General features: G+C 36.0%; 2 protein-coding genes across 2 annotated transcripts in view; both read left to right on the forward strand.

Annotated features, from left to right (window-relative positions):
- LOC133518603 (uncharacterized) overlaps positions 1–7,222 on the forward strand; it is an 18,262-nt gene extending 11,040 nt beyond the window's left edge. Inside the window, exons 2-3 of the mRNA XM_061852266.1 lie at positions 4,067–6,129; positions 7,158–7,222. Coding sequence (XP_061708250.1) covers positions 4,067–6,129; positions 7,158–7,222 — 2,128 coding nt within the window. The remainder of the gene's footprint in view (positions 1–4,066; positions 6,130–7,157) is intronic.
- Positions 6,535–17,905, forward strand: LOC133519214 (uncharacterized). Its single transcript, XM_061853205.1, has 9 exons — positions 6,535–7,778; positions 8,199–8,347; positions 10,695–10,771; positions 11,291–11,508; positions 13,290–13,469; positions 13,943–14,125; positions 15,365–15,537; positions 16,512–16,592; positions 17,719–17,905. Exons 1-9 carry the CDS (start codon positions 7,740–7,742, stop codon positions 17,846–17,848), a joined length of 1,230 nt encoding a protein of 409 aa, XP_061709189.1. The 5' UTR covers positions 6,535–7,739; the 3' UTR covers positions 17,849–17,905.
- The last annotated feature ends 93 nt before the right edge of the window (positions 17,906–17,998 follow it).

Raw genomic sequence — 17,998 nt, forward strand, 5'->3', positions numbered from 1 at the left:
AGCATCGTAAGTGAGGATCGGCAATATGCAGATGTCGACGAGTCTCCGAGTTAATGGACGGTCTCCCTTCAGTAGCTCCTTAGTTAATGGTCCCTATTAACTCTCTCATAGCTCTGAACTTTAAATGTATAAATTAAAATTCTGACAATTTTACAACTTTAGTCCATTATAACATGAAGATAGCAGATATCCTATATTTATAATAATAAGAAAATTAAAATAGAAGAGTGAAAACCAGTGTCTGATGTCGAGTGGCCGTGAGGCGTGAGGTGGGTCGCCGAGAGGGGCCTTGTTATTCGTAACCCTTTTAGGGTTGATTTTTCAAGTCCTAACTGAATTGGATGTTGCCTGATTTTATTTGCACGTAAAATAAAACTTGAGAAACTGCTTCATAAAATTTAAACTTGACACAAAGAATAATTCATATAAAAACTAATTCTGTGAGTCTAAGCTAGTTCACACAAAGAGTAATTGATATTAAAACTAATTATGTGAGTCTAAGCTAGTTATTGAATATTACTAGGCGTTATAGGCACAATCATAATTCATAAAAATAAAGAACAATAATTATTAAAGACTGACGATTCTGCCTTTACATTTTAATGTTTTTCTGCCTTAGTTTCATGGCTATCATAAATATGATTGCGGTGGATATGAATAAAATCATGTATAATTTCTGAAGGAACGGGGTATCATAACTATTTATGGTTTCCAATAGATATATCTACACATCGACTAAACAAAGAATCAAAGAAAACAAGGTAGTCAGACGAAGATAGTCAGACAGTGCAAGTGTTATTTTAATCGTCAAACTTCTATGAAATTATGACGATTACTTAACACTTGCACAGGCTTTTAAAATCCCTGCCAACTTAGCTTGACCTGTCTCTAACCGCTTTTGTCGTCGGTAATATAAAAGGGTAAATGTAATAAAACAAGTTATTTAAGTTTGGTAGGTACTGTAAGTAAATAAAAGTAAAATAAATAGGTAATGTTACCATTCGGTAAACATACTCGTATCGGCCCACAAGAGGCGTCACTGCAATTTTTCCGGGCCGAGCGCGCCGAGTGCCCGAGGGCCTGGAGGGTCCTTGAAGCCCTCATTACCTCCGGGTACACGAGAGGGTTGATATTGTATGTTGTTTGGTAACATGATAACGATGTTGAAAACCGGTCATGTGTCGATCCACATACAATAAAGGATCTTTTAACTACATAGCATACGAAATAAATTCGGTCGTTGATATACACAGCTAAAAATATATGGTTTTATAAATAGTAAATAATTATTTATAATAAAGCGTAATTGACAATGTATAGGTACAAAGTTCCGTACACACTAATATGAAGTTCGATCAGTTTAACTCTAGGTAAATGATTATATAGCAACCAATCAGAAATACGGTCATGCATGAAATTGGATTTTGACTCAACTGATTTCATATTAAATGTGGTACAGCCGGTATTTATACTATTAATCTAACATGACTCTGTTGAGTGTTTATTTATTTGTTTTGTGTCTTGGTATATCTAACTCAGGTTAGTAAGATATCTTACCATATTCTATCAAATATTTAAAGGGTAAGTCTTATATTACTTGTCACTTTCCAATAACTTGACACCTTATACAACTATTACTACTGCTGTGGCTCAGAGACCCGAAGTGGATCTTGGCCTCCAACACCAAAGACTGCAATGCTACTCTGTTCAAAGCCGTTTCTGTCCAGTCGACGGCGCCGAGTTCGCTAAGGTGTTTTTGAACTTTGTCTCTCCAGTGGTACCTAGGGCACCTCATAGGTACAAACTTAAAAAGATTCTGTTTAATATATACACAATCCAAGTATTTTTTCAGAACTAATGTTTATTGGTTTACTTGAATTTTATGAATTATTGTAAGGTGACCAGTAATAGACGATTTACGCTAATTGTAATTAGCCACAAAGATTTCCGATATTATGATGATAATTTAATAAAATATCATGAGTAGAATTTATGGCAAAAATGATACATTTTATAGTTATTGACTAATGAGGACAACATTTTACCTACAATGTGATAATATTTAAATAATGCAAATCAATCGACATATGTTTTACTTATTAAGTACTTACATTAAGTACTTAAATATAAAAATTAAAACTATAATATGAAATACAAAATCGTAGGAAACTACCATTATTTCAAATAATACCTATTAATTTTAATTTGATGACTGATAATAATCTACTATGAAAAAAAACAAAAAATTGTTTCTATTTAATAATAGTTTAAATATTTTTTTTTTTTTACAAATAAAGACCGGAGATATGAAAATATTAAAAAAAAGTTATGGGGCTTATTTACTAACCCACCTACATAATCTATTAAATTAGCGCTAATATGCAGACCTAAAAAAAACCAGTATTATTAGTTTAGTCTTTGGCAACTGGAAATAAGGCACCTCTAATTCAGCCTCTATAATGAGCACTTTGTTGAAATGAGACATATTTTTGGAGTTACACACTTATTATAAGTAGTGACATATTTACCAAGATAAATATCCATAGGTGCAAGCTAGTTATTTGTACAATCTTACAGTGGACTCTTACTCTGAAATAACTATACAATATGTCAATAAGTTCCTGATTTAAACAGTAGAGTTATATAACTTATAGAACCTCATCTAAAAAAGCCTAATTTTTTTTATTTTGTCTGGTCCCTACTCAAAGTTGCCATCGATTTATCCAGATTCCAAATTAGATTCAAAACGAATGAAAATATATTATGGAACAATTTTACAAAAATCGACTTAATTCTAAAGTGAGTTCAATAAAGCTCGTGTTGTGGCCGTTGTTTTTATTATTTAATCGTCGTTAAATTCAAGGAACAAATTGTTCAAGAATACAAATTGAATTGATCATGATGATTGTTTATTTAATTGACATTTTCTATTAACAGTCATGTGTAGTGTATTCGAAAATTTCACGTAATGCATTGTCAAGCTAAATTTACATTTCCGAAGACGACGCATATGTAAACCTCCGTACTGAGACCGCAGCCCGAGCACCCAAGATATTGCCCTGCGAAATTAACCGCTGTGACAAATGGTTGTCAAGCAAAAAATATTTACAAACATTAGAAATATTTTCAGTGCAACCAATTATAATCCTTTTCTTCGTGTGCATTGTGTAAATCGATAGTTCTAGTGCGCTATACAATAATTACAACTGAACTATTACCGACTAAACCGTAATACATCTACATACGACGCCCGACAGGCCCTGCCTCAAGGAAGCCCGCAGCATTCAAACGATAAGTACCACACCGCCAAAGCCGCGGTGGTGGCTAGAGGATCCCATCAAGTATATGGACCTTATTTTTATTACTTTTTTATATCTCCTATTTGTTGTAAGTTTTATATTTAGTTTAGTTATAATATAACTTTAGTTAAATTTTGTATTTATTGTTGTAAGTTATATATCTAGTTTAGTTTTAATCTTACTTCTGTTTAATTTCTATATTTCTTGTTAAATGCCCAATTTAAGTCAACCGGCCGTTTCGACAAATTTCCAGTGTAATTTATGTCACAAATCTTTTCAAAGTACCCGTGGTCTGAATATCCATTTTTCCAAGACACATAGAAACTGTTTATCACAAAATGCTGTTCCACCTTCGCATTCGAATCCACCGCTCGCTAATGACGCCCCATCACATCCAGGTGATCTGCACCTATACCTTAGTTTCCTCAAAAATAGCTTTCAAGTTGCAAAAAGAATACCTCGCGGTGCTAGGATCTGCGTTGCCACTCGCTTGTCCTACTTAATTGACCAATGCGTTACGGTAAATAACACGGATACATGGAAAAATCTCCTTACTTTCGTGTACAGCACTTTACACGTTCCCTCTGAGGACAGACATCTATCTCTAACTCAGAAAATCAAAAATAATTGTTTAAACCTTTAGAGCTACCATCTTTGAAAAAAGTACGAGTAGGTGCTAAATCTTCTGCCTTTAACCTAGCCAAAAAGGTAGAAAGTAAGATCGCAGACGGAGATTTGAAAGGCGCTGCTCGTATCTTGTTTTCCAGTGACGTCCTATCACCGGATACTGCCGAAACCCTCTCAGCCTTGCACTCAAAGCATCCCTCAGCCCCTGCTGCCCCGTTTTTCCTGGATCCCCCAACTGCGATTGAAGAATGCCTCCAAGTGGAAGATAAGGAAATTGTAGACGCAATTTTCAGTTTCAAAACCGGGTCGGCGGGAGGTCTCGATGGGATTACCCCTCAACACCTTAAAGATCTCACAGCACATGGTGTTGGTGATGCTGGCAGAAAACTCATTATATCTTTAACCAGTATGACAAATCTTATGTTGAGTGGCCGTGTGCATACAGACATCGTCCCTATTCTCTACGGAGCTAATCTAATTGCTTTAACAAAAAAAGACGGTGGTGTAAGACCGATCGCAGTTGGAACGACTTTTAGGCGTTTGGCGTCCAAAGTTTCTGTCCGGCACATAGTTACAAAATTACAACATAAGTTTGAACCAGTCCAATTAGGTTGTGGAACAAAAGGTGGTTGCGAGGCTGCTGTTCATGCGCTTCGCACATTCCTCAGCAACGATCAATGCCAAGTTGTATTAAAGATTGACATCAAAAATGCATTTAACTCTGTGAATAGAGACACCCTGCTGGCTGAAATCAGGAATAACATTCCAGAGCTTTATAATTACCTCCTTCATTGTTACGCTGATCCTTCAAAATTAATGTACCACAGTCATGAAATCTCATCAGAAGTTGGATGCCAGCAGGGTGATCCCTTAGGGCCGGCTATCTTTTGTTTAGCAATCAACCCTATCATTCAAAACTTATCTTCTGATTTCAACGTCTGGTACTTGGACGATGGCACCTTAGGAGGCAACTTGGAAACAGTTCTATCAGATCTTTCCATCCTTAAGTCTAAGTTCGAGTCTATAGGCCTAGATCTGAATTGTAATAAATGTGAACTATTCATTCACAATTCTACACTAAATCACTCGGACGTAACTAGGAAATTTAATACTATAACGCCTAACGTAACCACTGTTACGAGAGACTCCCTTAGCCTTCTGGGGACTCCAATTTTTGAGAGTTATTTTTCTACTTTTATCAGCAACACCGTTTCCAAATTTCAAAATTACGGCGATCGTCTTTTAGAAATCAGCCCCCATTCGGCCCTCGTTATTCTTAAGTTTTGCCTTTTTGTTCCAAAGTTAACGTATATGCTTCGCTGCAGCCCATTTTGGAAACAACCAAATTTGTTGCTGCCTGTAGATTCCTTAGTCAAGATTAACATAGAGCGCATTCTTAATTTAAAGCTCTCCGATCAATCATGGGTACAAGCGTCTCTACCCGTTCGGTATGGCGGATTGGGGTTACGCAGAATTTCTAGCGTATCACTGCCGGCATTTCTATCATCTGTTCACAGCTCTGCTGATCTCATAGGAAAAATCCTAAGGGCTTTACCCACAAACTTTGAGATCTCAGACCTGGACGATGCTAGAAATGCCTGGCTGTCTGCCTGCCCGGGACATGACCCTCCATATAATCCAAAATCACAGAGGAGCTGGGACGATGCTTTATCGAAAATAACATATACCACATGTCTAGATAACAGTGAAGGAGCTGAACGAGCTCGTTTGATAGCAGTTGGTTGTAGGGAGGCTGGCCACTGGCTCAACGCATATCCCTCTCCCAATACTGGCACTCATCTAGATGGAAACACCCTCCGTGTTGCAGTTGGGCTGCGCCTGGGGGTATCAATCTGTGCACCACATAAATGCCACTGTGGGAGTGACGTGGACGAGCGGGGGCGTCATGGTCTGTCTTGCCAGCGAAGCGCGGGGCGATTGTCACGTCACGCCGCGCTCAACGACATTATCCGCAGGTCTCTTGTCACCGTCAACGTGCCTGCGATACTTGAGCCAGCCGGTATAGCCAGAGATGGCAAGAGACCTGATGGTATGTCACTGATACCGTGGAGGATGGGACGAGTGTTGGTGTGGGACGCGACCTGCGTGGACACACTGGCACCGTCTCACCTTCACAGTACTACAAAGAAAGCGGGTGCGGCTGCCGAGGCTGCCGAGACCCTCAAAAGGAGGAAATACAGGGGTCTCGACGCCAATTATAACTTTGCTCCTTTCGGTGTCGAGACCCTCGGTCCGTGGGGCCCGGGAGCTCAGAGCATTTTTAATGATTTGGCCAAACGGCTGGTTGACGTTACAGGGGACAAAAGAGCTGGCAGCTTCCTCTCTCAACGAATAAGCGTTGCGATTCAGCGAGGAAATGCTGCCAGTATCTTTGGCACTATGCCCCAGGGGCCCTCTTTAGATATAGATTTTTAGTTTTTAATTAGTTTAAGTTTCTATTGTACTTTTATTCACATTTTATTATCGTTATTGCTAAATTGTGTTATAAATTAATCTGTCTAGAAAAGTACTTAGATGAAAATTTGTCCACTTCTTCTTGCAACGAACAATAATATACGACTCATATATTTTTTATTCTTTTATGTCGTAATTTCGTACCTGTTTTCAAACGAAATACTTGTAATTTTAGATCATAAAAGTCACAATGAATCGGCTTTTATTGCGATAGACTTTGATACGCAAGACATGATGTTTTTTATTGTCATATTCGCTAAACCATTTCCGCAAACGGTTGAAGGCCACGGGAGTTCGCGCATATTAATAGCACACTAAGGAACAAAATGTCGAAATTATATAAATAACAATTAATTTTAAACACTAATTAGTCTATTACTAACAATTATGTAAAGCGAAAACTTATTTCTAAAGCTTATTATACCACACACGACTACATGAGTGATACAATTACGTGGGATTAATTGTGATTCGAAATGATTAATTATTTACGGATTCCAGATGTTATATTTATAATTATATTTAAGTTGTGATTACCTACATTTGCATAAAGTAAGACTCAATTCATAATATAATATACATTTCCCTTAATAAATAATAATGTCTTTATATCTAAAGTTTGACTTATATAATAAATTACAATTAAATCAAAACTAACTTAAAACTAACAAAAAGCCCCCCAATCTGTTCCCTGCGAATAAATAACTAAGAAACAAATATCTACATATGTGTCATAAAAATAAATCCGCTTACTAGGATTCAAATCCAGGACCTCCGGCTCCGCAGGCGTGACTTTGCCCACCGACTACCCTATAATATGAAGCTCGACTAATCTATATCCTATAATATAACCATAATTAAATTATTTTTACCACCACACCAGCTCGTAAAGGCTCGCTTGACTGTTCAAAAACTGATGAGAATGTTTCATTTTATACACAGAACTGGCAAAGTAATTTGATGCAATTTTTGAGTATTTTCCTCAAATTGGCAGGTAGAATTGATTTTGAATGATAAATATTCCATGACGTTCATTTGAATTTGATTACAGTTAGTTTTTTCCTCGCGTTAGCGTGGTGAAAAAAATTGTGTTTCACTAGGTGGCTAAATTTGTTTAACCATAGTGCCAGCCTTGAAACCCTCGCAACGCTCAAGATTACACTTTTTGATTTTGGAATCTTTCGCTTGCTCGGATATCAATATTAGCGGTTAAACAACAACTTGCCCCATTGTACAACAAATATCTATGTCCTAACAGGCAAACTTCCCCCACCAGAATCCGCCGCAAACGCAACAACTGAGCAAGGGGAAGAATTTATTGGGGACACAAGGCGAATCATGAATGGACATGAGATATTTGATACCAGACCATACATGGTAAGATAAGATAATCACTTAATGATGTACTGAACTGTAACATTTTCTAATTAAGCCTGTCACAGACGGAGCAATAATATACCAAAAGATATCTCATAGCAAGAAATCGTAAGATACCAAAAAATATATTATAGCTTCGCGTGTGGACTCTGTCAAATGGTACGTAATATATATCGTAAGATATCTTTCTGCTATGAGATATCTTTTGGTTGGTATATTATCGCTCTGTCTGTGACGGGCTTTATTCTGATGACATAAGATGGGAAACATCCACAAAACATATGAAAAGGACAACGATTAATAGATAATTTAATTATTTAAAAGTACATGATAAGACTTCCAAGTTTGAGATCTTGTATATTATTTGATGCATTCATCCGATATCGGGTCGGGCAATGTGAAAGCTCTTACGTTCCTTAGGTGTACTTGCGGCCAACGAAAACCCATAGCAACGTGGTAGACCATAATTGGCTATGTGGCGGCGTTATCGTTCATGAAAGTTATGTACTCACCTCCGCGGCGTGCATCGAAGATGTCAAGTACTTTTACGTCGTCTCCGGAACGCACAAGTACGTGACTTGATTGCTCGCATTACACGCAAAAGTATGTATATAGTGTATAAATTTAATATGGACAAACTTTTAAACACTGATTAGCATAGGATCTAAGAAGTATATTGATATAACTTTTGCTTAGAAATACAATGAAGAAATTAACCATACAAAGTAAATGCCCGCAATGAAAAGCAACAGACAAGTTACGAGATACGATTTTTTTATAGTAACTGACGACGCTTGTTGATAATTATCAAAGCTTGTATCTTGAAATGTTATCTTATACCTTTAAAGTTTAAACGAGCAATTCTTGTATTTCTGTGATCTCGAAAACGGCTCTAACGATTTTAGATTAACGATTCGCTGAAATTTGGTATATGGGGGTTTTTGGGGGCATACAATCGATCTAGATTAGTCTTATGTTTGGGAAAACGCGTGTTTTCGAGTTTTCATGCGTTTTTCTTTCGACGCAGAATATGATCGCTAATTTCGTGTTGCCAGCCACTGTCCGTCTGGTCCAGCAGGTTAAGACGCGGACTGCTAAACGAGTGTTACGGGTTCGAATCTCGCCCGGTGACAAACTTTTTTTTTATATGTTCAAGTATATATATTTTTTTAATTTTTATTGTTTTAGACAAGTTTAATTTAGTAAAAAAATGTAGTTAAGATTATCACCTATAAACCACCATATTACAATAAATAGTTATAACCGAGCTAAGCTCGGTCGCCCAGGTACTGTCATGTTATGTCTCGTAATATTAATAACAGTACGTTATAGCTCAGTACAATTTAAAATATTACTTTAAGATAGAAGTGCAAAAAGTAGGAAATTACCTTTTCGTACGTGTTTTGTACAACGTTTACACATGGCCCTTTAAATTTTCAACATACTCACGTATAGTACTAGTTACCGCACTAGGATGGTAAAGTAGCACCACATGTACTCTAATAGTACATTACGATATAACTGCGAAAAATAGGAAATTAGAAACGAGAGGCGATAAATTAAAACACGACCGAAGGGAGTGTTTTAAATCGACACGAGTTGCGAATTACCTATTCGCACATGTATCGTACAACGTTTTATAGTACATATGGCCCTTTAAATGTTCGACACAGTAACGTAATATGCTAATTTTCGCACTAGTGCTATAAAGTAGCACCATATGTACTCTAAAAATAATTACGGGCCAATATTAAGTGAGACTTAAAAAAAAGTCTTAATTCATGATTACATGGATAATTTCTATGTCTCGTTTGATCCTGTATTGGATTTACACATTGTATACTTATATAAGTATTATATTTATTTATACTTTATTGCACATCAAATATTAAGTACTTGGAGGTGGACTTAATGCCTTAAGGCATTCTCTGCCAGTCAACAACACGGTCAAAAAGAGACGTTTGTTAGGTGCAGGCTTTGTTCTTGAGAATAATTAACTATTTAATTAATTATTTATTAATACTGTTATTACATTTATTTATAATGTTTATTTGTGTGTGTTTTATGGGTATTATATAGATTATTAGTTTATATATTGGCGTTGATATTATACTTAAGTGCCTATTTGGAAAATTTTATTATCACACTGCACCCTCCTTAGCAAATTTCTGTTTGACCCAGTGGTTGACTAATAGAGAATGCCTTAAGGCATTGAGTCCGCCTTTTATACTTTTTACTTTTTTGTGCAATACATTTTTAAATATAAGTCAATTACCTGCCAAAGACGAAAGACAAAATCCATCCTGTTATCCAGAATTAGATATCTGATCAATTTAACTTTAACACGTTAAAAATATTATAATATGATAAATGATAACTCATACGTACGTATGTTAACTTGGGGCATGAATATTAAAGTAATGTAGCAAAATATAATTTCGATGTCAGACTTGACTTCGAGCCTCTGTATAAATAACTAGAGGATATTCAACAACATGACATCTTATAGATATATCGATATCAAACTCCTATCTAGAACTAGCTCTGAGTTAGCACTTATAATAGTCTAAGATCTTCATCAATTGTTACTTTCAAAAAAGACGTATCGCAAACTCCTGAACCTGAGCTTCATATCTTAGTAAGTCCTAACCCTAACCAAGAGTAGAAAACTTCCTAAAAGATGCTTAACATTGTCAAAGTAAAATCCAAAGTAAGCTACTTGCCACTTATCTGACGAATAAAGTCATCGTTGGCATGACGTAGATAAACTGCTAAGTTTTGCAGGAAGTTTTATCTGACTGTTCATTTATTTGTCAATAAGCTATCCAATACTTTAGTTGGATATTGTGAAACCGGCTCTAAGCCTTCTTGTATATACGCAATCTTGACCGTTACTTTATAATCCTTGGTTATCAGGTGGTTACCAGAGTCACAGACAAATCAGTGTATACAAAACGGCGCCTTACGAGCCGTTTGGAAATGTGTTCATAGAAGTGAGTAACACAGTTATATTATCTCCTTATCACAGCACTCCCGATTAATCGAACAACAAAAGCATAATTAAATTTCATTGAAGACCAATCTCCTATTCGTTACTTAGAGCATTAACCAACTGAAGATGCCTTGTCTGTATATAATTTGCGGCGGAAGGGCACGTCAAAAATGTATGGCTATTTATACGCAACGTAACGGTGTTATCTGTTGTAACCCTGAACAAAATGAACGCACGGATGATAGCTAACTGATATGATTCCTATATCATTCTGTATTATAATAATTCTAGTAGATATGTTTACCCAAAACGATATGACGATAAACTTAGGTAATATGCTCGTTATCGGCAAAAGCTAGGTTTATGCTCTAGTTAATAACCTTCTTTACTTTAAGAACGCTTGACATTAATATTTGAATATAATTTTCGTAATATATAAAATTTTGCTATGTAAAAATATAGTCTTCGTTATATTTGCATGAATAAAGGTTTTTTTTTTATGTATGTCCTATTTCCCCAGCATATCGATTCGATGGAAACGTGTTTAACAACATACGTTGGATGGTGAACGACATAGCAGTTGTCATGACCGAAAGCCCAATTTCCTTCACTAGACGAGTAAAAGGCTGCGATTTCATTCCACAGAAGATCACATACAATAATATATCTATAGACTATGAAAAACCCGGAACCAAGGGATTCATCGCCGGATGGGGTTCTATTGACAAATTCACTGACGTGAGTGTTATTTACATATATTTTTTATAAGCAGAAACGTTTGCGAATGATGCTAATAAGTTAAGAATAAAAGTAGACAAATTACTGCCTTGGTTGAGACTCGTAGACTGGGATAGAAATTCAAAATTGTGGTTGTGAGAAGCAAATGATGTAACAAGTTGATAAGCGAGTTATTTCAGGGTTTTGGCAATCGCTGAATCCGAAAATTGCTATTAGCACTTCGAATTATCAATAGTTTCCTCAAATTCAAGATGGCCGCCAAAAAAAAAATTATATAAGCATACCATGTAGGGTATCAAATGAAAGTGCGTCTTGAGTAGATAACAAATATATAACATGTTACCATATCTGCACTCACTGGTCAAGCATTTTTTTTTTAAACATTGAAAAAAAATCAAGTTTAGGAGTTGATTTTGCATTGCCGTAAATTAAAAACGACTAAATGAATTTCTGTAAAACCTTTTATTTATTACTTGGGATGTCCTCTTAATTAATTAAAACGAACAAAGACTTCACCAGAAATATTTAAAAAATAACACATTCTCAGCCATTTCAACTTTTTACTCATTTAGCCGCCATCTTGGATTTCAGGCACAAGGAGTAATATGTCGAAGTGCTAATAGGGATTTTTAGATTCAGCGATGTGCAAAACCCCGGAAAAGATCTCTTAGCAACTTGTTACATCGTTTGCTTCTCACCATCAAAAATAGAAGGAATTCTGAATTTCTATCTCAGTCTATCGAACTCACCCAACATAACATGCCTAGTTCACAGACGCATCTGCTTTTTAAAAATTAATGTAGTATGGGCATCGTTACTGTAATAATACGACTTGGAACTCCGGTAACCATCTAAGAAGTTTAATGTTCTTACGGTAAATGTCGCTAGGGTCCCCTAGACCCATATGGTGGGAAAATTTACTAGCTATGGATAAGGTCTTGGTGGGTCGTATATCGATATTCGATTTAGAGGCCGTGAGTCAAGTCTCACCCAATGAAATTTATTCTAAAATTTATTCTAAGCCTAATACAGAATGCACAAACGACCTATAGGTAATCTTATGACAAATAAGATAGGATAGGAGGATAGGAGGATTTTGTGAGGTAGGGGATATCTAGACTATGATATAGACTTTTACAAACTCTGTCCCTTGTAAGATGGTGAATACTATGCTTTGAATTTTGTGTTAAATCGAGGCCTAGCCACTATGGTAATTGTTGATAGAAAACGCTTTATACATGACTTATTTGGACGGTTTGGACCTGAGAATTATTGACAAAAACGAAAACAAAATCACTAAAAATACCTTAATATAACTTCGCGCGTCTATTCATAACTGTGTAGCGCATTTTAATATTCGTGCATTTTTTTTAGCTTTTCGCATAATTATGAAAGCTGGCACCATACTGCTGTTATAACTTTAAAACGTTAAATAAAATTGCTCTGACTGGTCTCAGATCAAACATTTATTCAGCAAATAGGCCACAGGGGCACTTTAAAATTCACAAGCAATAAAAATAACAAAATACAATTACATGTATGGAATCAATGAAATATTAAATAGATACTTTATTAGAGATGTATACAGTCTCTAAATATCAAAATACACAAAAAAACTATGATTAAAAAAAATACAAACAACAAATACTAAAATTCTTTAGAAACGTAAAAGTCTCAAAGTGTCAGAGGTAAAATATAATTAAAAAAAGATGACAAAAGTACAATGAATGTATACAATTGTCAGTTTACAAAATCAATGAGATCTTGAAATGTTCATTCAGGCTGCAGATTTATTAAGCCGAACCAGCGTTAACTCCCCCCTGCTGCTGGAAGCGGAGACCATCGTAATCACCAAGGAAAGTTGCAAGCACCGCTGGCTGGCGCGCTACCACTCAATCATCGACAAATACATGATCTGCGGAAAGCTGGCCCGTGGCGGCAGAATGAGCGAAACATGTGCTGTATGATCGTGAATTTAAATCTCTCCCTTATGTCTCGACTCTCGACCCTCCTCTTGTCTCTTCTCAGTAGATTTCTCGTCTCCCCACTCTTTTGCTCATCCTATGCATCCTATGGGATACTATGAAAGGCAGAGAGATAGTTATATGACTATTATATGAAGTCGATGGTCCTGGGTTCGAATCCCGACAAAGGCATTTATTTGTGTGATAAGCACAGATATTTATTCCTGAGTCATGGTTATTTCGATGTTTTAAGTAGTTTCTTATACCCACAACACAAGCTTTATTGAGCTTATCTTATTAATTTTTTTGTGACTGTTTCCTCTCCTTTTCATATTATCACTAGGAATCGAAAGCAAAAATACATTATCAATAAAAAATACATTATCGGTGTTTATGATGCTCAAACTTATTACCTATCAATTATTTATTTAATATCATGCTGGACATTTCTCATTATTTAATTTGCACAGGATAATCATGTAGAGTGCAGACAGCTAGTGTTCTCAGAGGAGGACGGACCTCGAGTGAGAAGGTTCGAGGGGAATCCCGACAAACTTCTTCTACACTCCGCAACGGAAGTCAAGAAGAGGGAGAAGACTAGGAAAAAGACGAGACGAATGAACGCGCGGAAAATATACGGAGGATTTTGTGAGGTAGGGCGAGGATTTATTACAAGAGTACAAAGATTTACAGAGGGAATGTCACGAACCATAAGCTGAGATACTGCAATGACGGATGGCTTGAATATATGCCTTTAGTGGAGTGCCACTATGTAATATAATTTTTCCCCGATTGTCAATTTATTATTATAATAAAATAAAATACTACACCATTTTATGTTCAACAATAAATTTGTACCCGATTAGGTCTTGAAAAATGCGCACTGTGGAAACATAATTTAAAATCATAAATATCATACTTAGCTTCGAAAGAAAACATGTCTACTCGTAAGCAGTAAGACAGGATAAGTTTTTAATATATCCCTCCTCAAAATGATCCCATATACATATGTAGGTATAATAATTAATATATTACGTCGATGGCAAACAAGCATACGGCCCGCCTGATGGTAAGCAGTATCCGTAGCCTGTGTACGCCTGCAACTCCAGAGGAGTTAGATGCGCGTTGCCGACCCTAACCCCCTCCCATCCCTCGTTGAGCTCTGGCAACCTTACTCACCGGCAGGGACACAACACTATGAGTAGGGTCTAGTGTTATTTGGCTGCGGTTTTCTGTAAGGTGGAGGTACTTCCCCAGTTCGGCTCTGCTCTAGATCTAGAATGACATCCGCTGTGCTGTGCCCTACTACAGAAAGCGAGATGACATTCACAATGCCCATACCTCTCTTGTGGACGTATTAATATGAAAGAAGAGACCCGAGAGAAGAAGAGACTTACCCTACTTTCGGGTATTCAACTTACTGGTCAACCTTCTATTGTGCAGTTTAATCGTTTTTAAACAATATTGACATACTCATTAACATACCATATTACATACAAATACTTACCTAGTATTAAAGATTACACGTTAAAGAGACTAGATAGTTTCACCTTAATTAAAGAAAATAAACAATGTATATTTGAAATAATTTTAGTGTCTATCCGTGTAACCTTTAAAACTATACATATTTGGGTGAATTAACTTTTACTTGTCACTTGATCACTTTTTAAACTCTGATCTATGGCATTATATTATAAGCACATGCATTTTAGTAGTTATGTATTATAATCCTCTTCCATAAGTAAATCGTTAAACAACAATTGAACAATACAAAACTAGCAACTATTATCCCCTAGCTAACGGGACAGAATAACAACAAGAAAAAGTTGATCCACGTTTATCGAACGACAGTACCAATTTTCAATTCAAAGTAAAATTTTTGACCTTTACAGAATGACCACGGTGGTCCATTAGTGGTCGGGCATGGATCAACATCCATAGTAATTGGTATCATGTCTACGTACAGGGTTGAAAATGACTCTAAATACTGCTACGGGCCTTTCCTTTACACCAGTGTTTACAATAACAGACAGCTCATTCATTGTGCCATCTATAAAGGAGAAGGGTGGGTATTTATATTACGAGTACCCATAACTATAAAATTAGTAGCATATAGCAGCGCTTGCGAACGTCATCAGTCGTTTCACACAAATGTATCAGAACAGAGGGCGAACCACGTTCGACGTGTTGTCTCCCTGCCCTACTTGCGTAAGAATTTTTAAGTGCGACGGAGAGGCATCACGTTGAACGTGGTTCGCGGTAGGCCTTCCGTTACGACTACGGCTGCTGTACAATTATCGTAGGATTGTTTTAATCCAGGAATTACTCTTAAACCCATTCTGACGAATAGGCTATTAGCCGGCTCACTTTCTGTTTTTAGTAAAACCATTATTAAAAAGCACTATACATGTAAGCATGGCATAAATCGGCAATTCAATGATCTGTCCGGTTCATTTAAAACAGGTTTAATAATTAAAACGATAACTTGAGTTTATATGGCTTAAATTTTATAATATGGCCTACAAATTATAAAGGACTAATAAAGTATAGGTAAAACTATCCTACTTTGGTACTGGAGGGTAAATAGTGCTTTTAAGCCTGAATGTTCTTCATATAGAAATATAAATATGCCCCTATATAATTGAAAAAAAAAAAAAAACATGATTATGTTACAAAGTTTTTAACTTTTACTCAATGTGCTAATTAGGGTGGAACCACAACTGTCTTTGAGTTAGGATGTAAATCAGTGTTAGGTAAACTAAATTAATGAAAGTTGGCCACAGGTCTGCTCATTTTTTATTCACCGTTAAAAAAACTTTAATGATCGACTACTAGCCACAAATTAAGAGATTTTTTGTCCTGTTTTTTGCTCAATATTGATATTTATGGACTCGTATTAGAGTTTTATGGTGAACAGACCGGATATTTACAATAAAATGTTTCTTAAAAAATGTCAACAATTTTGATTATTCTCAGTGGTTAGAAGGTTGGACAATTAATTACCGGACACCCTGTATATTATTTTTAATATTCTTACAGAGACGATTGTTCAACTGTGTTAAGAGACCAATCTAGCGTGCTAGAAGAAGAAACGTTTGATTGGGGGAACATTACAATCAGGTACTTTATTGTTCTTTTAAATTTAACAAACGTATATAAATATACATATTTTTTTTTTTGATTGACGGGGGGTACAGAGTGAATAGTCAGTAAGATATAACTTACCCATTTTCAATGTAATGATAAAATTGAAATGTCTAGGTGGGTGGATCAACTTATTTTTAAAATAGAATATTATCCAATTATAAAAAAAACTCTTTCACAATAAAATCTCACAAACAACCTTAACATACAACTTGAATGTACATAAAACTTCATTTGATGATTATAAAGTAACGAAAAAAAACCAAACAAGCAGAAGAGCGACTTTAGCAGCTCTTAATAAATAAAATATTTTTATTAAAACAGGTAATTTCGGGCAAGAAATCAAAAACAGGATAGTGATAATACATAAAACAGACAAATTGCCACATCCGAAACAAGAGAAACCGATTCAACGGAGCGACGCCGTTTTGTCGCCTAAACAGTGTTTAGTTTTAATTTTATAAAATGTATATGTATGTTCTATAATGTATTTGTAATATAGGCCCGCAAGGCCTTATTGCCTGAATAATTTTTTTAATAAATAAAAATAAATAACTATTATCAAACATATGCAGTTTTATAGGTCATATATTATTGAACCTTTAAATCCTCATTTCCAAAGATAGAGAAGAGATACTTATGTTTTTGTAGAGTACAGCTATGTTGTCGATATATAGTACCTAAACAGTATTGTTGTTTTAGTTTAGTTGTAGTGCATCGCTAACAAACTGTTTTACAATTTGGCGAAATTTTAATTATAGGAAATAAATTACAATCATTAAAAATACTTAAAAACTATAGGTAGCGAATACATTAGTTATAAATTAAACTTAACCTAAACTAACCCATAAAAACTATTCGAACAACCCACCCCGCATCGGTCCCGGCGCAAAGGTGCCCATTACGCTTGCTGCGTTTCCGCGTTGAACCACGATGGACAACCTCTGCGCCAGGAATGACCCGGATTATAGGTACATTATACATTGTGTTGTGCTTAGTATAATAAAATAAAGGTCCAAAGGTAAAAACCACGCACGCACGCACGCACGCAGCGGAGCCGGAGCGTTTGCGAAAGGAATTTTACCTAAATGTAATTTTGCAGGGCTAGAACAATATATGAAGACGTAGAAGAACCAGTTCTTCGAAGTAGAAATGACACCAACAACTCAGAAGGCGAGAGCATGACAGTTGGAGTTACAGAAACCTCGCCGAGCGATACAAGAACAACATAACTAAAATCGTGTTTTTGATAAGCAGCAATAAAATAATTTAAAATTTTTGGCTCAAAACCACATGTCTGTGTTACCGTAAAAGCCCGTTTTTAGGGTTCCGTACCCAAAGGGTAAAACGGGACCCTATTACTAAGACTCCGCTGTCCGTCC

The sequence above is a fragment of the Cydia pomonella genome, chromosome 6, assembly GCF_033807575.1.
Source record: "Cydia pomonella isolate Wapato2018A chromosome 6, ilCydPomo1, whole genome shotgun sequence".
Lineage (NCBI taxonomy): Eukaryota > Metazoa > Arthropoda > Insecta > Lepidoptera > Tortricidae > Cydia > Cydia pomonella.

Coding starts and splice junctions, on each gene's coding strand:
- LOC133519214 (XM_061853205.1), top strand. CDS start 7,740: ATGAATGGACATGAGATATTTGATACCAGACCATACATG. Junction 15,538..16,511: donor GCCATCTATAAAGGAGAAGG/GTGGGTATTTAT, acceptor ATATTCTTACAG/AGACGATTGTTCAACTGTGT. Junction 16,593..17,718: donor TGGGGGAACATTACAATCAG/GTACTTTATTGT, acceptor GTAATTTTGCAG/GGCTAGAACAATATATGAAG.